At 37.2% G+C, this 20993-nt stretch overlaps 1 protein-coding gene across 1 annotated transcript in view; it reads left to right on the forward strand.

Annotated features, from left to right (window-relative positions):
- The window catches only part of atp7b (ATPase copper transporting beta), a 39430-nt gene extending 19492 nt beyond the window's left edge, over window positions 1–19938 (forward strand). Inside the window, exons 9-21 of the mRNA XM_067459111.1 lie at window positions 1701–1792; window positions 3477–3604; window positions 4513–4667; window positions 5532–5666; window positions 5785–5979; window positions 6859–7041; window positions 7197–7401; window positions 8810–8947; window positions 11800–11942; window positions 14451–14654; window positions 14748–14865; window positions 14952–15054; window positions 19366–19938. Of these exons, the coding sequence (XP_067315212.1) occupies window positions 1701–1792; window positions 3477–3604; window positions 4513–4667; window positions 5532–5666; window positions 5785–5979; window positions 6859–7041; window positions 7197–7401; window positions 8810–8947; window positions 11800–11942; window positions 14451–14654; window positions 14748–14865; window positions 14952–15054; window positions 19366–19606 (2040 nt within the window). The 3' untranslated portion in view covers window positions 19607–19938. The remainder of the gene's footprint in view (window positions 1–1700; window positions 1793–3476; window positions 3605–4512; window positions 4668–5531; window positions 5667–5784; window positions 5980–6858; window positions 7042–7196; window positions 7402–8809; window positions 8948–11799; window positions 11943–14450; window positions 14655–14747; window positions 14866–14951; window positions 15055–19365) is intronic.
- The last annotated feature ends 1055 nt before the right edge of the window (window positions 19939–20993 follow it).

Here is a 20993-nt window from a genome sequence, read left to right on the forward strand (position 1 = left end):
CCAGCGATGTTACTATAGACCGAAGTCTGTGGGCTGAAAACGCGGTATGATGCCGGTCTCTTCCACGATCTTGCCACCTCAGTGTGCAAGTCGTGAAAGAACGGCAAGCCCCGCCGCTGAGGCTATGAAGCGCGAGAAGGCAGGAATCTCTCGTCTAATTTACTTGCACGTTTACTTCCTGCCTCGTATCTCTCGGTTGGCCAGTCGATGTTAAGCCTGGCCACCGCTCGCGTCAGAACCTCAACGAGCTCCTCGCATGCAGGGGACTGAAGTGGCGAGTCTTCAGTCTCGATGCTTTCAACGTCCACCTCCTCAGAGCTGGACAGATGAAGCACCGGCGACTCTCTCGGGGGGGAAGAAACCGCCATGCGTGCTTCCATGCCCCGAGAAGAGCCGCTAGATGGTGCAGGTGAGGGCAGAGATAAGGCAGCGCCCGTCTCTAACCCCTCTGCAACATCCAATTGTGATCCCCACGACTGCAGCCTCTGCTCCGCCTCGGCGGCAGCGGGACCAGAGCCGCGGGGAACACGAGCCGAGGCACCCTCCTCAAAGAGTGCCCGGCGGGAGCGCAGCGTTCTCAGTGGCATACGCTCACAGTGCTCGCAAGCAGCCCCCTCGAGGGCTGCCTGGGCATGCTGCGCTCCCAAGCAGGCTACACAAAGAGAGTGTGTATCCCCACTCGTGATGTAACGTGGGCAGGGATGAACACAACTCTTAAAACTGCTTTCACTCGCCATAATTCTCTATCTATTTTATTTTCTCTTTGTTTTGTTAATATATATGAAATATTTAACAAAAAGGGTGGAAAATCTCTGATAATAGACAGACAAAAACACCAAATAGACAGACAGGTTCACACAGATCGCTTGCTGAAGGCTCAGAAGCTAGTTCCTGTTTGTTTTCACGGACATTTTATAGCTTCCGGTCGATGACGTCATCACGCCGACGATCGATCTTTTTTCCGATGGAATGGTTCTACAGGCGCTTCACGACGCATTAACGCAGAGGCGTTCTCACAGCGTTTCGACGCAGCTCGAGTTCCCCGAAAGGGAACTATGTTTGTCTGAAATAGACTATACCAATATAAGAATCCGGCAGCTAAAAATGAATTCAAATACTGTTTTTACATGCATGTTCTTTACACGATTATTCATAAAAAGATGATAATTTGTGGTCATGTAAACGCAATAACCCGTTTTTGTTTACCGGAGTAAGATCAAGCATAAACCAATCGACAGATTTTAGAGATTTTTCCCCCTTACCCTGATTTCACCCGGCAGTTTGTGACAGAAACTCGTCCTCACAGAGTGAGCGTTTCTTGGTCGGGCAGGAGGAAATATATTCCAAATTGCCAACTCTTTCTTGACCTAAGAAATTATATAAATGACTTGTGCAGTAATTTTTGCATTCATAACTGCATGAGAGTATAATATAAGTAATATATTACTTGTTGCTGGGTTATTGGTTTGCATGTAAACCAGGACAACACGTGGTAAAATAAAAAAGCTGAATTTTGGGAGTTATCGGCTTATTGATGTGCATGTAATCATGTTTAATGATGCAGTAGTCTTTGTGAACAGAAAATGTAAGTGGTTAAATGGTCGGACTATATCTATTTTAGTGAGCTTACCATTTGAGCAGTATTCTTGCCTGAATGAGATAAAAACACATGATTGTTGCCTTTATTTTGTCCTTTCCAGAGTAAAACTTCTGAGGCTCTGGCTAAACTCATGTCACTACAGGCCACAGATGCCACTATAGTGTCCCTGGGCCGAGACAACACCATCATCAGGTTCAGTTCACTCTTTACAAAAGTCATTATATGAGCTTTTAGCTAAACTAAAAGCTTAACCATATTTCAGGGGTGCTCATTGAGCTCATTAGTGAATTAGATACTTCAAGTAGGACAGCAACCTTTTTGACACGATGTGCCATCTTTGTTTTTTCATGATATTTTGATATCAACCTTATTCACAGTAGATGTGTTTAAGTGCCCCTATTATGGATTTTTGAAAAATACCTTTCATGTAGTGTGTAAAATAGTTCTAAGTGAATGAAAATATCCGGCAAAGTTTTAAATCTGAAAGTGCACCGTATATAAAGTTAATATCTCTTAAAGTAAGAGTCGATAAAACTACTAGTTTTTTAATTAATCACAAGCTTGACGTTCCGTTGAGACGTCAAGATGAAACATTAGCATATTGCGCATTGTGTTTCATATTCAGTCTCTGTCTAACTGGCTGACTCACATTATTACTGTCTTACTGAAATACTACTGTAAATGAGCTGTTGGGCCGCTATTACATAAAACTGTGTCTAAGAAACTTTAAAATAGCATATTAGGGGCACTTTAAATTTAGTGTTGTCAAAATGAACACCTTCACTCCTGTGATAAGTTTCTCTCTCCAAAACCCTATCCTCCAAGGACATGCCAGCAAACCCGAACACACAAAATGATTGACAGGTAGAGAGCATTTCTGACAAAAATAAGCAAATTTTTTTTTGACAGAGGGCTGTCACAAAGACAGGTATGATTTCCCAGGACATTTCATGACATCTTCCAGCCTGGTAGTTGAGAGATGTATGTGTGATATTTCAAAAGCCAGTCCTTTACAGCACATTTAATTATCATCAAAACGAATATTGAGCATCGCTCACAAATGAAACATACCATACTCTGCATTTTGAAACCTGTTTTCTTTTAAATATATATTAACGTTTACATTTATTTATCTTAAAATGAAAATAATACAACGAAAGCTACGATTTATACCATTACACAAAGTTAAAAAGAAGTGTTTTTGAAAGAAGTCTCTTCTCCCCAAGGCTGCATTTATTTGATCAAAAATACAATAAATACAGTAATGTTTTGAAATATTATTAATATATATATATATATATATATATATATATATATATATATTTATTTATTTATTTATTTATTTTTATTTTTTATTTATTTATTTATTTATTTATTTTTTTTAATGTAATTTATTCCTGTGGTGGCAAAGTTGAATTTTCAGCATCATTACTCCAGTCTTCAGTGTCACATGACCCTTTAGAAATCATGGTAATGTGAAGTTTTGCTGCTCATTAAACATTTCGTATTACTGCAATATATTCTCTAAAGCTATTTTGAAACAACATCCATTGTGAAAAATGCTATATAAACGAAACTGCCTTGAGTATATGCTATATATAATAGAACATTATTTATATGATGCTATATTAAAATAACTTCCTCGTTTACAAATAATTTGTTGTGAAAAGCAAGAAAAATGCAGAATAAACTGCATCACTGCACCAGCACTGCTGTAAGTGCGAGGCAACAGGAGCAGGATTGAGCACCCCTGGCATAAATGAATTTCAAAAGATCTAGAAGATCCTCAGAATACTGAACGGTATTGATTGATGTGTGTGCTGCGTTGCATAAGACGTATACATGACTAAACTGCCAATTTCCTGTCATGTGTCAGAGAAGAGCAGGTATCTGTGGAGCTGGTGCAGAGAGGTGACGTGGTAAAGGTGACTCCAGGGGGGAAGTTCCCTGTTGACGGAAAGGTCATTGCGGGAACGTCTATGGCAGACGAGTCCCTTATCACTGGTAAGACTTTGACTGAGTCAGTGGGGGTTTGTGTGGTTTAGGATGTTAAATCTGTCAACATTTGTAAACAGTGTCATAGTACATACTTGGTAGGCTTTCCCAGTGATTTGAAATGTCATTATTGTGATTTTAATTTAAAGGTGCAGTTTGCTTATAGTTGTCTTTGAATATTAAGCTGGGAAAGGAGAAAGTGTTTTAACATAAGAAGTACACAAATCATCTTTTGTGAAAAATCAAATGGTAAGTTCACCCCCAATGTGTCATTCCAATTCATAATACTTGTATTCATCTTCAGAACACAAATTAAAATATGTTTGATGAAATCGCAGCGATTTCTGTTCCTCCATTGAAAGTCTATTCACCCAAAACTTTGGCGGTTTGTCAGCAAACAATGATTATTCAAATTTGGTCATGGAAGCTCGTTCTTGCTTGTTTTCGTGCGTCAAGCAGGTTGTGGATTTAGCTTTTATATCGATATATTTTATATAGCGATCATGTCTATTCAGAAGACTTGGACTTAACCACTCAATTAATACGGATTTACTTTACAATCTCTTGATGAACATTTCTGAAACATCACAGTTTTAGGTGAATAGACTTTCAACAGGCGGACTGAAATCTCTCAGATTTCATTAAAATATCTTCATTCGTGTTCCGAAGATGAACAAAAGAGTAGCTAAAGAATGGCAAAATGTTAATTTTTGGGTAACCACAACTTAAATTTTTCATATGCGAGTGAGTATGACTGCTCAAAGTATGATTTTTGATTTCTGGCTTCACCTTCTGCATTTTCCTTGTGATCTGTCATGTTTATTATTTATACGGGCATTATATTGGTTCAAAGGTCCGAAGCTGCCTGATGAGTAAGAATCAGAAAATCCTAACTGAAAGTCTATTTGTCATTGCAGGGGAGCCAATGCCAGTCATTAAGAAACCAGGCAGTTTGGTGATTGCAGGCTCTATCAACGCTCATGGAGCTCTACTAGTGGAAGCCACACATGTAGGGGCAGAGACCACGCTCAGCCAGATAGTCAAACTAGTGGAGGAGGCCCAGACATCAAAGGTAGGAATTCATGTACACAAACATAATACAAACAGACTCAGACATGTGTGCAAACAAACCATTTAGGTGTATCAGCACCTAAATAGGAAAACAAGTTTACTTTCATATTTAATTTTACTTGGGCTTACAGTCTATTGAAATATTTATTCACGATTAATCTAAAAATGTTTATGTAGTTAAATAAAGTCAAGGAAAATTAAATAAAAGGCATTTTATAAGGACATTTGTGTGAACAGACGGGAATTAAACAATACATTAATAATATCCGGTTAAACTTACTTGCATGGATACACTTTTAGTTTATCTTCCTTTTCTGTGTTTGCCTTTTGTTTAAAAAAACTTGTAAAATTTTACTTTCATATTTATTTTGACTTTTATTTTTACTTTGGCTTAAAGTCTTTAAAAAAAAAAAAAAAAAAAAAAAAAAAAAAATATATATATATATATATATATATACATATATATATAAATATATATATTTTAAAGACTTTATATATATATATATATATATATATATATATTAATGATTAATCTAGAATTGTGCATGTAGCATTACATTCCATGACAATTATGTAAAAGAAAATGTGTGTAGACAGAAGAGAATAAAACTTTGCAATATTTATTTGCATATTTATGTAATAAAAAAACAATGTAAAAATGTTGTTGTTTCAACTTAAAAAAGTAAGTATTCATGCTGTCTTAAAATGTTAAGTTTAGATATCACTTGAAATGTGATGGTGTACTAAGCCTACTAAACATAAAATTTCAAGGCAGCACTAAACCACTTATATAAACTTTAAAAAAAGATTATAGTTAAAATGTTACTTTACTTTTGATTATATCAATGTCCTTTTCTTTTGGCAGGCACCAATTCAACAGTTAGCTGACAGACTGAGTGGCTATTTCGTTCCATTCATAGTGGTCATCTCAGTGCTAACAGTGGTAGCGTGGCTCATCATTGGCTTTCTGGACTTTGACGTTGTGGCAAAATATTTTCCTGTGAGTTACAGTAATTCATCGAACACATCGAACTCATCGAACTCATCGAACACAGTCTGTGTGCGAGAAAAAAAAACTAAACTAGAACAAGTCTCTAACCTAAGTATGCTCTCTACAGGGTTATGACCAAAACATCTCCCGAACAGAGGTGATCGTTCGCTTTGCCTTCCAGGCTTCCATCACAGTTCTCTCCATTGCGTGCCCCTGCTCTCTGGGTCTGGCAACCCCCACTGCTGTCATGGTGGGCACAGGAGTCGGTGCTCAGAATGGCATTCTCATAAAGGGTGGAGAACCACTAGAAATGGCTCACAAGGCAATGCTCCACATTATTTCCTTCTTTTAAGTCTGTATTTATTAAGCCTGAATTCTGGGTGCAGCAGTATCTTTGAATTTTTGAATTGGAATTTTACAGAATATTATTATATTTATTTATCTTCTGTATACCGTTCAAAAGTTTGGGGTTGGTCAGAATTTTTTTTTCTTCTTTCTATTATTTAATAAGGACACATTAACTTGAACAAAAGTGATAGTAAAGACTTTTGTTAGAAAGAAATTCTATTTCAAATAAAAGCTGTTCTTTTCAACTTTTTATTCATCAGAAAATCCTAAAAAAATGTTTGTGCATAAATATTAAGCAGCACAACTAGTTTTTAACACTTAAGATAATAAGAAATGTTTCTTGAAAACCAAATCAGCCTATTACGATGATTTCTGAATGACTCTGAAGGCACAAGTAATGATGCTGAAAATTCAGCTTTTTAAAATATATTCAAATAGAAACAGTTATTTTAAATGGTAATAATATCTCACAGTATTACTGTTTTGATCAAATAAATGTAGGATTGGTGAGCATGAGACTGTCAAAACTTATCGACCACACATTTTTAAACTGTAGTGTATACTGTAAATACATAATAAATAAAAACCCAGCAAAATATATGATCTCTACAGGCATTAATTATAATATAAAAATATATCATACATTTATAATATAATTTCAAATATACATCTATTATATTATAATATTATAGATTGTATTTTTATGTCTAAAACTCTATAGTATTGTATTCATCAATATAGAAATAGTAGATGCAGTTAAAAAATCAAGCTCAGACAAAAATGTTGAGAGATTATTTTAGGATTTACTGGGTAATCTGTTATAATTGTACTCTCTTCCCTGCTGCTCCTGCAGGTTGGGGCTGTTATGTTTGATAAGACGGGCACCATTACTAATGGTGTGCCGCAGGTGACCCGAGTACTGGTTCTGTGGGACCGAGCAAGGCTTCCTCTTCGGAAGGTGCTGGCTGTGGTGGGCACTGCCGAGGCCAGCAGTGAACATCCGCTGGGCATGGCTGTCGCAAAGCATTGCAAAGAGGTTTGAGAAAGCCACCACATACAACAAACTTTGAAACTTTAGGAAAAAAATGTTTTCCATCCACTTCTGATTCCACATCTGTTTGATAAAAGTGCACTTGTGTGTTAGAAGAGGTTTCTAAATCTGTTTGTTTGCTTCTAAATTGGTCTCTGTAGGAGTTGGGAACAAAAACTCTAGGCTCCTGCCATGACTTCCAGGCTGTTCCAGGCTGTGGAATCAGTTGTAAAGTCTCCAACATCGAGGATCTGCTGCAGAACAGCCCAAAGACACCCGCAGAGAAGCAAACACCATTTCTTGTCACCCTCCAAGGAGCCACCACAGATGATAGCAGCTTGGTGGCAGACACAGATTCAGGGTCAGGTAAGGTAAATGTGTGTTAGTGGTGCCTCCAAGTGTGAGCTTTGTGTATTACATTTCCAGAGCCTTTTTCCTTTAAAGGTCCACTGAAATCAAAAATGTAAGTTTTTTAGCTTTTAGTATGACTGTGTTAGCCCTAAGGTTATGAATAAGCTGCTATGTTCCAAAACTATGACAATTTGCATTTAGGAGATATAAGCATTTAAAATGTACAGTCTCCCACTTCCGTTAAAACGAATCTCAGATTTTGGTGACATCATCACATACTTCACTTTCTCGTCAAATCTTCTGTCCAATCAAAATGCTCTCTAGAATCTAAAGCCCGCCCCCTACACTGCTGAAGCTGCGGCTGAAATCGGTCAGGAGTTGTTAACACACATTTACTAATTTCTCCATGGTGAAAGGCACATAGCACACTATATATTCGATAGGAAACGATTCAGTGTAAATATGCTTTCATTTGAGGCGAATAAAGTCTGTTTTCACATTAGTTTCATGCACCGCAGCAGCACACACCCCAACGGCTCTGGTCTAAATTTAGACTACAGACACGAGAGCGCAGCGCGGATCATATGTGCGAGGCCGCGCAGACAACAAACATATCGGACCCATTTGAATTCGGCACAAAATGCTGCATTTCAAAGCGATATGGAGGAGATTATGATGGTAAACAGTGTTAGAGGAAACTCGCTTTACCAAACAGAGAAGGTCCGCTCAAGCGCTCGAGACAAACTGTATATTAACGAAACGCTATTTGCTGTTTCAAAAAAGGGGAGGAGCTGCTAACAGCTGGAGTCGTTTCAGGGGAAATTACGTCAACACATTGAATAATGCGGCGCGTTTCAGGGCACTTCAGTGGGCCTTTAAATGGGAATTTTTCTTTAAGCTGGTTCTACCAGACTCTCTGGCCAGAGGAGTCTGGCCACTCTCAATTGACAAGCGTTAACTTCCTTGAAGGTGGGTACTCTGTTGAAGTTTTAAAACTACTGGATCTGCCATAACCAGTCGCTAGCGTTTGGTTGTGACATGTCATCTCAAAATTGTGCACAACATCATCGTTTTTAGCCACTCCCTCTGTTCGCTGATTGGACCGGTTAAAATTTGCCCAGAGAATATACCGCAATCCCAGACGGAGTACTGAAGGAAAATTAAAATTGAGCGGAAGTACGTAGGAGGGCAGAGCCAGGCTACCTTTTTACCCCTTGTATAGCATTTTATTTTTCCCACATATAATATTTTATCATATTAATATTTCTATGACTTAACATTGCTTATGTAGTTTTAAAGCATTAAAGCTTTGTTGTGAGTCTGCTTTTTTAAAACATATTTATTTATATCAGATTTCCTTGAATGAATAAATATATTGGTGTATGAAAACAGATCCACAGTACAGATATATTTGTTTTCTCAGATAGCCCCATATACTCTGTTTTGATCGGGAACAGACAGTGGATGTTGCGGAACGGTTTGGAGGTTACAGCTGATGTGGATGATGCCATGAGCAGCCATGAGACTAAAGGACAGACAGCCATACTTGTGGCCATTGATGGTACTGTCCAAGTTCATAAATTACTTTTTGTGTTTGTATGTTAAAGCCGCACTTTTGCTACTTTTGCGGGGTCCCCCTACAGTTTGGAAAAAATAATGTCCTCAACTACTGTCGTAAGAGCTGTCATCCTACAACAGGGGATGCCATCGCGCGTGCATTTGTTGACATGACAACCCTGATAGCCCTGAACTAGTGATGCGTGGGTCGTCCCATAACCCGCGGACCCCGTATGTCTATTTAATGGTCGCGGGTGCGCGGCGGGTTGTAAAAATATATATAGTGGTGCGGTGCGGGCCAAATAACTTCATAAAAGCGTCCCGCGGGTTGGTGCAGCACTAACAGTTCCCCTGGACACTGCAAGAGGAGTTCAGAGTTCTTCTGGCGTCGCGTGTGAAATGTCTTCATCCCAGGTAACATTACAGTCAGTGGCATGTTTCAGCATGTCATATGAATATAATTTCATGGGTTTTATTTTTTTCAAATGCCAAATAATCACGATGCTCACGTTTACAAGCCAGCGTCATTATAGTAGTCTATTGGTTACCGTTTTACAGAATCTATATGATACTTCAGTTCAATGTTTGAGTGGTAGCTTACCGTAACAAGCATGACAGCATCGGTCGGGCGCGCCTCCTTCAGCTCACGCCTACGAGCAAACGCTGGTCACATGTTGATCCTCGTCCTGCCTTTAATCCCATCACTTTTACGTTTCCTCTTATTGCTTTCCTCCAACAAAACCTTTTCTTTCTTATTTGTCTCTGCTGCTTCGGGCATGACTATATTATCCGACGAACAAAGTTGGACTCGCACGTCTGAATTTAAGGAAGTGTGGGTGTTGGTGGAAGTGACGTATATGCCGTAAAGCAGTCGAATTTTGTAGTTCTTTTTGTTCTCGGGTTACTACCCGAAACCAGAAGTTTAAAAGTACGATTAAAAACGATACAGACCCCATCAGGCTATGGCAGACGTGTCATTCAACCTATTGTAAGTCGATTTATCATCACAAGAGTCTTAAAAAATATATTATGAAGGTTGAAAAGTTACCTAGTGCTGATTTAAATATATTTCAAAATAAATAAATTATTATAATTTTTTAAAATTTGGAATGGTGGGTGGCTGTTGAGAAGCACAAGTTGATGGAGATAGAAAATAAAACAATCTTTACAATAATCCACAAGGAAAACTTGGATAACTATATAGTGAGCGGGAAGGGACGTGTTTGCTTCAGTTAGTGTTGTCATGGCCATAATATATTAATTTGTGGGAATGCCAAGTCGTGGCAAGATAAATTTGTTGGCCATGCAATGTAAAGTCATGGCCTCGAGATCATATGTTGAGGGGACACAATTTTGTCCACGACTTTATATTATACTAACATATTGTCTATTTTATTGCATTGCACGCGATGGTGCCCATAGACATCAAAAATTCGAATCAAGTTTATCAATAAATGTTAAAAGAATATGCCTTATAAAACATGTTTATCAATATCACATCCAACTATATTAAATCTGATGTGGACTTCAGTTGAGCCTGCAAGTTTGCGAGCTATGCAGAGGACTTTACCCGGCAGTCAAAGCGGCATTACGGTGAATAAAAAACAATAATTAAAGGAACAAACTGGCACACACTAGAAAACCAGGGCTTTGTCAGAAATCACCCCCTATACCCTTAAATAGGGCACAATTTGAAGGGACAGCCATTTGCAGTGGTGTCCGAGACCATAGTTGACATTGAGTAAGCTTATTCAATCCCATAATGCACCATAACATTGAGTATACAACTGATGTACGCTAGAGAACGAGCTGTACGGCTAGAAAATATCCATAATGCACTGTGAGCGTCATGCGTTGAATTAATTTCTGCGTCTGACCAGAAGATGGCGTCCGCAGCTGAATCATCCATCCATCCATTTTCCAAATGGTTGATCTAATGTGGCTAGGACAGCATAATATTGTACAGATATACAATGTTTTTTAATTGAATATTAAATTGTTTAATTACGGTTTATGCATGCTAGTTTTCAGGGCGTAATACAAGATAAATCTTTTCATTAGTACTGGAGCTTCCAGTTTGCCACGTTTCAAATGGTTATTTGACAGCATGCACAAACAATGCAAAAGCGGGAGCCCTTCTGGCGCACTCAGTGTCCTGATTCACATACTCGTTTTCATTCACTCACTCGAGTAAACTATATTAGTGGAGTAATGTAGGGAGTAGTGAATGAAGCTATAGGTGGGATTTCGAACACAGTATAGGTCAGGGAACACATGGCAGAGAAACAGAACCACACAATAAACAAAGTATAATCCTGACAATATACTCACCCTCATGCCATCCTAGGTGTATATGACTTTCTTCTTTCAGCTGATCACAATCAGTTATATTAAATAATATCTTGGTAAATAGTGATTGAGCTTTTGAAGCTCCAAAAATCAGATCCATTTATCATAAAAGCCAATGGAATCCAGTAATTATGGTTTATAAAGTTTTAAATATGGATATTTTTTTTAGCAAAAACCCATTGCTTCACTTCAAAAGGCATTTATTAATCCATAAAGTTGTATGGATTACTTTTATGATGGATGGGTGCGCTTTTTGGAGCTTCAAAAACTCTCACACTATTCGATGTCATTACAAAGCTGAGAAGAGCCATGATTTAATACAAATCTGATTGTGATCAGCTGAAAGAAGAAAGTCATATACACCTAGAATAGCTTGAGGGTGAGTAAATTCTGGGATAATATTTTGGGGCGTCAACTATTGCTTTAATTGTTAAGCTTTTTTGTCTCAAAATGTAAAGATGACTCACTTTCTCCCCCGTTTCTCCCTCTTTCTGTGTCTTTTTTTAGGTGTCTTGTGTGCTATGTTAGCTGTGGCAGACACAGTAAAGGCAGAGTCAGCTCTAGCTGTTCACACCCTGATCAGTATGGGAATAGAGGTCTTCATGATTACTGGAGACAACAGACGTACAGCCCGGGCAATCGCCACACAGGTGCATTTTTTTCAACAGTAATTCATATATGAACTTGTCTGGCTATCACCAGACCAAGCTCAATTTAAGACTGAACATTGGTCTGGGGAGTCTGCTCTGTATTTTTACTGCACAAGAGGCGTGATCAACGGGCATAGTTCAAATAACTCTGTACACAATTGGATAGTCCTTCAACCAGGTGCGTTTTTAGGATTTTCATTTCAGGGGGGCTTAGCCCCCATTAAGGGTAACCTATGAAAAAAAAACAAATCAGACTTTAGTTTGGGGTCCAAATTGCGCTATTAACTAGTAGCTTACTAACATGCATACCCATAGGATATTGGCTGTTACGTATAAAGCTAATATTAATACCTTATTGCATGGCCATATTGTAGCCTACATGCATTAATCGTATAATGTAGGCAGGTTTATAATCACCAAGATCCCAAATGTTAGGGGGGTTCATGGGCATGGTCCCCAAGAAAATTTGAATTCTATGATCTACATATGTGCATTTTAAGATGTTCTGAAGGGCAAAAAATTAGATAACAATAGCTTGAAAACCATGTCACTGAGCAGTAGATTATTTGTCTTTCTTATCTCCACATCTCTCTTTTTCTCTGTTTTTATCTTGCCCTGTCTCTTTCCCTCATAACGCTGAGCTTTTACTGATATGGTTTACATATTATGGTTTACATATATGGTTTACATATTAACATACTGATATTTATATGTTTTATGAATACATTTCTTAGACATGTTTATTTACTCTTTAATAAAGTTTAAGTTTATTAAATTAATTCATACACATTCATTACTAATATGCCCAATACTGAAAAAAACAGATTTTTTTTTATTTACTGAAGGTTACAAATGGAATTATATTAATTTACAATATGTTCATTATCAATATGCCTAATCTGATGAAAATGGCTTTTTTAATATTTCTTGTTTGTTAATTAGGCCTAGGCTACATTATGTATCACATAGACATATTTTTTAACTCAAAATGACGAAATTAGACAAATGATTATTAATTTGCCTTAACATTTTTGTCTATTGTTTAACATTTCGAACTTAAAGCAGCAGCTGTCAAACATAAATGTTTATTTCAAGTGCTTACATTTCTCTCACTTTACGTTGTCGAGTTGCACTGCTAAAATTCGCGCTCATGGCCTCAGCAGTTTCTGTGTGAACATAAAGCCCGCCTACTCTGATTTGATTGGTTTTCTCAAATATTTTGACATTGACGAGCGGTGACAGACCAATGAGGCTCAGATTTACACACACTCACACACTAACACACACACACCTCTGCTTCTGACGTGCGCTCTGCTCGGCGTGGCTTCGGCAGCAAATTGAACAACTCAATACACAGACAGACTAAAAGACGGGACGAAGCCTAAGCCTGCCGCCAGTTTCATATGTTTTAAAGGTTAATCGCATTTTTAGGGGGGCTGAGGCATAAGTTAAGGGGGGCTGAAGCTCCCCTAAAAAGGGCCTAGCGACGCCCATGCCTTCAACCAATCAGATCACAAGAGACGTGATCGACGGGCAACGACCCATTGCTTCTCTATCCGTCATTGGTTCCCGCAAAAGTGTAACAGGCGCATTAGAAATTAATGTACAGGTTGTTAAATGTAAATTGATGTACAGTTGCAGGGCAAAATCAAATCACCGGCTTATCAGACTGGGTTTACCCAGTCTTTAAATTAACATAAAATAATATAAACTATCACAAGCTGGATTTAAACTCCAGTTGTTCATGCAGAAGCACTTTCATTCAGAATGTTGAAGTATGTTCATAAAGCGCAGTCATAATTACTGTTGTTCAGCACATTTTCGCAGATAAAATCCAGTGATTTTAATATTTCAGGAATTTTGCGCAAGAGCAAAAGATTTACCCACATATATTTCACAACAGTTTCAAGTTGGTCACACACTGTAAAAAAATTGTTGGTTTTTGTTGGTTTAACTTAAAAAAGTAAGTAACCTGGTTGCCTTAAAATTTTGAGTTTATTGAAATTAAAAATTTGAGTTGATACAATGAAGGAAATTTGTTTAATAAATAGAAACTCAAAATATTATTGTTCCTGAACGTAACCACGTAAAAAAATTGATAAATCATGAAAATTGCACTATTTGGCATGTTTCACTGCGTCATCAGAAATAAAACACACATAATTACCCAATATGCTTACAAAATCTTTTCATAATATTTTAATAAAGGTTGTCGAATCTCAAAACATTTTCATTGTATTAACTCAAAATTGTAATTTCAATGAACTCAAAATTTTAAGACAACCAGGTAACTTTTTTCGAAATAATTTTTTACAGTGCATTGATTTGCCACATTGACCAACAAAAAGCTGCTTGGTTTGAATGTGACTTCTGTGTGTTTATACATCACTATACTATTGACAATGGTATCATTTCGCTAATGTTACTGTCATGTCTCTGACATCCAATCTGAATTTTGTGCTTTTTAACGTTATGTCTGATGGTATTTCTTATGGTTTTATTTTACAGGTAGGCATCAGGAAGGTGTTTGCAGAAGTCTTGCCCTCCCATAAAGTGGCAAAGGTCCAGGAATTGCAGGAAAGAGGTCTGAAAGTCGCAATGGTGGGTGATGGGGTCAATGACTCGCCCGCTCTTGCCCATGCTGATCTAGGCATCGCAATAGGAACGGGCACTGATGTTGCCATTGAGGCAGCAGATATTGTCCTTATACGGGTAAGTTACTCAATTAGTACATTAGATTTATCAAGAATAAAGGGGACATTCAATAAAACAACAAAAATGAAAAAGTATTTTTTGTTGATGTAGAATGATCTGCTGGATGTGGTGGCCAGTATCGAGTTGTCTAAAAAGACGGTGCAAAGAATCCGGATAAACTTTGTGTTTGCTCTCATTTATAACTTGATTGGCATCCCTATTGCAGCAGGTGAACATAACTAACCACCCTGTTTCCAATGTTTTCTTACTTTAGCGAGTACTGTGCATTCTGTAATAGGTGGATGTGGTTTTCAGGTGTGTTCATGCCTGTCGGGCTGGTGCTGCAGCCGTGGATGGGCTCTGCTGCAATGGCAGCTTCATCTGTCTCAGTGGTGCTTTCCTCTCTACTGCTGCGACTGTAAGTACACACATCATGATGGCTTCACATTCTACCCGCATGCATCAGTGAGCACTTTTTCAAAACCAAGAAAATTGCCTATTTCTGAATTTTAGGCATCATAGGAGTGCTGCCTTATTAGTCCAGTGGCATAGTGAAAATACCGTTACGATAAAAGCACCAAATTTTGCATGGTGTTTCCTTAGGGTCAATAGTTTTTTGGCCTAAGAGCCCTCGGAAAAAAACTTTGTAACGTCATATTAGAAGAATATCATTATAAATAAAATAAGCTTTAAAAAAAAATGATTTTTGCGGAAAAAAATGCGAAGTTAACATTTTATGTTTATGACCTTTTACATAACTAAAGTAGGATTGGGTGATGTCCCCTTAATTGGCAGTTGACAATTTTTGTTTTGTTTACAGTAAAACATTTTTGTAAAACGAGTAATATATTCAGAAATGGAAGTTTGGGTAATTACTTGATCAGCTGCTTTTTGCACCAACTGTAATTTATGAAGAGATTTGGAAGGAAGCCATAAAACAAGGCATTACATTAAATGTACAGTGTAAAGTTAGGAATGGTTTCCAAGTATCAATAAATGTAGATATAATATTTTTGTTAGCGTAGGTTATTTTTTTCTAATGTGATATATTCTGTAAGAAGGTTGGTCCAGTAATTGATATGTATACAATTTTTTGATTTCCAATTTAGCAGAATTACTTTCTTGGCGATAGTTAGTGAAATGAGGAGTGGTTTTTTATATTTGACTGGGAGATTATTGATTTCTAAGCTGTGATTGAGTAAACAGAGTGATGGAGATGGAGGGATTCTGCAGCCCATGATATTGGAGAGTTTTGTAGTTACTAATATCCAAAATGAGTGAACTGGTTGGCAGGTCCATGTGGCATGAAAATAGTCATCTGTGCTCCCCAATGTGCACTGTGAACAAATATCTGTGTCCCTCAAGCCCATTTTAAACTTCTTTCTTTCGGTGATGTGAGTTCTGTGAATAATCTTAAACTGTATGAGTTGGAGGTTTGTGTTGTGGGTCATTGAAAATGTATTGTTACAGATTTCCTTCCAGAGGTCCGTGTTGAACTCATCTTCACATAAATCACTTGGAAACTGACCCACGCACTCTCCCAACCACATGTTCACAAACTTATAATGAATAATCTATTATTGTATTACTATTGAATATGCTATTATTATTTGAATATTATTATTGAGTATCATTGAATGAACACATTATTCTACAATTATTTATTGATAAGACCTATATATGTAAAATCTATATATTACTATTCCACTTTTGTTTGTGATGATGGTAGTAGGGATGGTGGTATTGGTATTGACGTTATACATTTATCTGTCATATCTCCTTTGCTTAGTCTAAATAAATAACATTTCAGAAAACATATATAAATATTTACTATTTGTAAACCCTTTGTAAAATGGTCTGGGTCAGGCCTGTCCTAGATACTGTCAGTGGGTACAGCTAGCACATCCTGTAGGCATGGTCATCACAGACTTGGCGATTGGGTTGGCTGGCCCCTCCCTCTTAGTGTCTTTGCCCCAATCCCTCCTCTCATGTAAAATTACATTTGATTGCTATCTGGGTTGGATATGGTGGCTCTAGCTGGGGAGCTAACTAGTGCACACTGCGTTCCAAAGCCACAGATAATAATAATCATAATAATAATTTAAAAATAATAATAATAAAAAGCTGCTGAGGGTTACCCAAACATATCTTCTGTTCTGACAGGTCACAACCAGACTAAGAGAGCTTGGTTTGGCGGTGCCTGTTGTGGTGCCCCAGCATACTTGGTGGAGGAAAACACAGCAATATATGAGAGGGTTAACTGCTGGGTTTGGGAGTCACTGACGAGGAGGAAAGGGGCTGGGGGATGAGGAATGGAGAGAAGGGGCCATGTCTATCTTAGGGATGTCTGTTGGTTGTGCTCACTGGCAATTGTGGAGTCGTTCCCAGATCTATAAAATAAAATTAAATAGTGTATATCTACAATAACGTTACTGGCTATTCTGTTATTATTCTTATCATTATTCTTATTATTATTATTATTAATAATATCACTGTTATTATATATTACTAGTACTACCACTACTGCTATTATTATAATCATGAATACTACTATACTTATACTTGTCATCACTACCTCTATCACAACAACTACAACAACTAATACCACAACTATTATTATTATTTCTAATACTATTATCGTTATTATAATTCACAGATGATACAGCTACTATTACGATTGTTAACATGAATACTATTGCTATTACTACCACCTCTGCTACTATTATTTTTGTTGTTATATGTATTATTATGATGACTACTGCTACTAAAACTCTATTATTACTATTTTCTTCCCCTCTTTTTTTCTCTTTCTTTTTCTTTTTTTTCTTTTTTTTTCCTCCTCTCTTTCTCCTCTTCTGTAAGTGTATGTATATCATTGATCCCCTACCTTGTAAAAGTTATTATTTTGTAAATTTGCAATTTTGCTCAATAAAAAAAAAAAAAAAAAAAAAAAAAAAAATGTACAGTGTAAAAAAATACAAAAGGGTAACAATTTCAAGATCAATATGTGTAGCATGTCTGACATGGTATTTTCACAGACTAACACGTTTTGTCTCTGACATAGACTAAAATATTTATTAATAACATATCCATTAGTTATAGTCTCAATTTAATTTACAAAGAAATCCCAGCTAAGTTTTTAGGTTAACTATAGAAGAGACTGATTAGTATGTGTCGCACTCGCAAAACTCGCAACCGGGGGCGTGGAGAGCACCTTGATCTATGCCACCCTCACAGAAGAAGCACTTTCAAACTGGCTTTCTCAGTTTTTAAACAGTTTTTAAAAATGCTTAATAGCACAAAAACTGGCTCATTGGCTTGTTATTATAGGGGAACCACTTAAACCGCATCTATCTTTACAGGTGCTATACAGCACTTTTGTCAAATGGTGCTATGTAGAACCATAACAGGTGCCATTATATAGAACTCTCAGGGGGGCCTTGAGAGGATAGTAAATGATTGACAACTTTACTTAAAGAATGCTTCAATCACAAAACATCAAGATATAGCCTAATTATTTGAATACATAACACAAAGTAGTAAATATATGAATATAGCCTTTTTATTTAAGTTTGTGACAATTTAATTATATAACTGACTTCACATATATAGGTGGTTGCACAAAGCGCGTACATTGCTTATTACACACACAGGAAAGCGCTAACCCTGACCTGACGCATGACGTATTAATGATCATGTAAGCGAAGAGAATAGAACAAAACAAAACACTGGACACGAATTAGAAGTTTGAAACAAGTTTTAAAAAGTTTTTTTTAAAGAGAAGTGTCAAAGGACTTTGATACAAGAGGAGCTTGAGTTTGTTGCCCAGCCCTATTTTTGAACTGCGAGAGGCATCTAAGCTTACAATACTCGTACATCTTACGTCATACATCGCTTTAGGGGTTTCTCTTTTGTTGTCAACTTGCGTAGTCTATGAAGTTAGTTTTAAATATGGATATTTTTCTTACAAAAACCCATCACTTTGGTTCAGAAGGCCTTTATTAAAACTGATGCACAACGCCATAAGTTACAGACAAATTGTCTTTTTATACCTCCTGGAGTTGTACGGATTACTTTCATGATGGATGAGTGCACTTTTTTGGACTTCGAAATCAGGACCGACATTCACTACCATTATAAAGCTTGGCAGCGCAATGATATTTTTTAATATAACTCTGATTGTGTTTGTCTGAAAGAAGAATGTCATATACACCTAGGATGGTTGGAGAGTGATTGAATCTTGGGATCAAATTTTTTTTTTTTAACTATCCCAGTCTTTCACTGGACGTATTTCCTTTGCACAAGTTGTTAGATTAGAACAACATGCTAACACCAGCATTTTTTACACCTTATTGTAATGCACTTGAATGTGCTACGCTATTGCAATACAAAAACATTTTCATCTCCATCGTTTCATTCATCCATCAGCAATACACCATCCATGGATAAATATCAGTAATAAAGCACATAATCACAAAAGATGGTTTGCATAGTTATCTTAGAAAAGATTAACACCAGATTTTAGCATAGACTGTAAAAAAAGATGGATGACTTAATATATGAAACTTACATATAACTGCACTACACATGAATTATAATTTAAACTTATGCTGTCTTTGAGGGTAGCTGCCCATGTTGTGCTTGGTAGGTTTTGGAACAGAGCTCTTCATCTTTTCCATCAGCCTTCTTCCCATAACACTGTCAATATCTTTCTCTGTCTCTCTTTTAGCTACAAGAAGACATCAGTAGAGGAATATGAGTCCAGAGCTCAGAGCCATAAGTTCAGTCTGAGTTCGTCTCAGGTCAGCACCCACGTAGGACTGGAAAACCGTCGCTGCAGCCCTCTTTCATTCCGCCGAAGTTTGGACAGACACAGATGGAGCCACTCAGGATCCTCCTCCCTGAAAACAAAGTCCTCACACCCCTCCACAACACAACCGTACAGTACCTCAGGAAGTAACATTGTGTAAAGCAACTAGCCATGAGTAGACTTCATCAGATGACAGTTGGCCGGAAATATTTTTTATGACATATAAAAATAAAAATGTTAAAGCATTTTACAATTACAGATTTTTGATACTGTTGCTACAATTACTGTTTGGTCAATTTTTCCAGATGAAATTCGATTATTTTAATAAGAAGCAGGAATTTAGCATGAGGATAGAAGCTTTCCCCATGCGGATTTTGAAGTTGGTTATGTTGATTCACTGCAATTATGTGAGCTGTCTATCATCAATTTTACCCTTTTTAGGTTGTACTGAAAGGGTCGTGAACAATTACTTAATTGTTTTCTTTAAAAGAACTTACTTTTTTATACATCTAATGGCAGAATCTAGAAGCCAGTTTCCAATAATGAATACAGTAAGCAGCCTTGCATTGGTAAAATTGTGGCAACAGTTTCTAACAGCATGGTCTTAATAGATCAGGGGCCATATTCACAAAACATCTTAAGGCTAAAAGTAGCTCCTAACATGTCGATTTTTGGAGAAACTATTACAAATAATGATTTTAGAACTCTTTTCAGAGAGTGTGTAACGGGTTGGCGGAGAGATGCAGAAAACTGTGGAGGTAGCTAACGTAAGGTGAGTCGGCTCTTGGCTGTGTATACTGCCTCCCGCGCTGATTAGATAGACTGTTTGAATGTGCTCCTCACAAACTTTGTGTATAAAACAATTTTTGCTTGAATTCTGCAGTCTCTCGAGATACAGACATGTAAGAGACTGACAATTAGCTGAACATACACTAGTTTAATTAGTGACACTTAGCCTACTTTTTAAAATCTTCATTTGAATATGGCAACATTTTTATTTTAAAATCTTTCTTTGAATATGGAAACTTTCGTATTCTTAACATTTTATTTGAATATAGCAACATGAAACCTCGTTCAACAAAATATTTCTATAAATAAATCACTGACAGAGTGCCCTCCCCTATCAGCCAATCACTGTGGTCATAGTTAGCGAGCGTGATGACATCATCCATAGCAACAAGGTCCTTACTCTTAGCTTAAGACTTCTCTCTATTCCTTAGTAAAAGTTGCTCTCAGCAGCTTTGTGAATAGGTTTTAAGAGCAAACTTGTAACTAAGAACTTTTACTGCCATTGAGAACTCAGTGGGAAGATCAAATGTTTTGTGAATACGCCCCCTGATTATTTAACATTGCTCTCTGGCGGTTTGGATTGGAAAGATGGATCTGGCGGAATGGAATGATCTGTTTCTAAAGTACAAGGTTGCTTTGGTGCACATTCTGATTTTGCAGAGTTAGACACGTTCTTGGTTCAACATTTGTTGTTGATCTTGGGACAACATTCCTGTCTGAAAATGTAATCCTAACCATATCCCTACTCCTAAAAAAAT

Source organism: Pseudorasbora parva, chromosome 12, assembly GCF_024679245.1.
Source record: "Pseudorasbora parva isolate DD20220531a chromosome 12, ASM2467924v1, whole genome shotgun sequence".
Taxonomy (NCBI): Eukaryota; Metazoa; Chordata; class Actinopteri; order Cypriniformes; family Gobionidae; genus Pseudorasbora; species Pseudorasbora parva.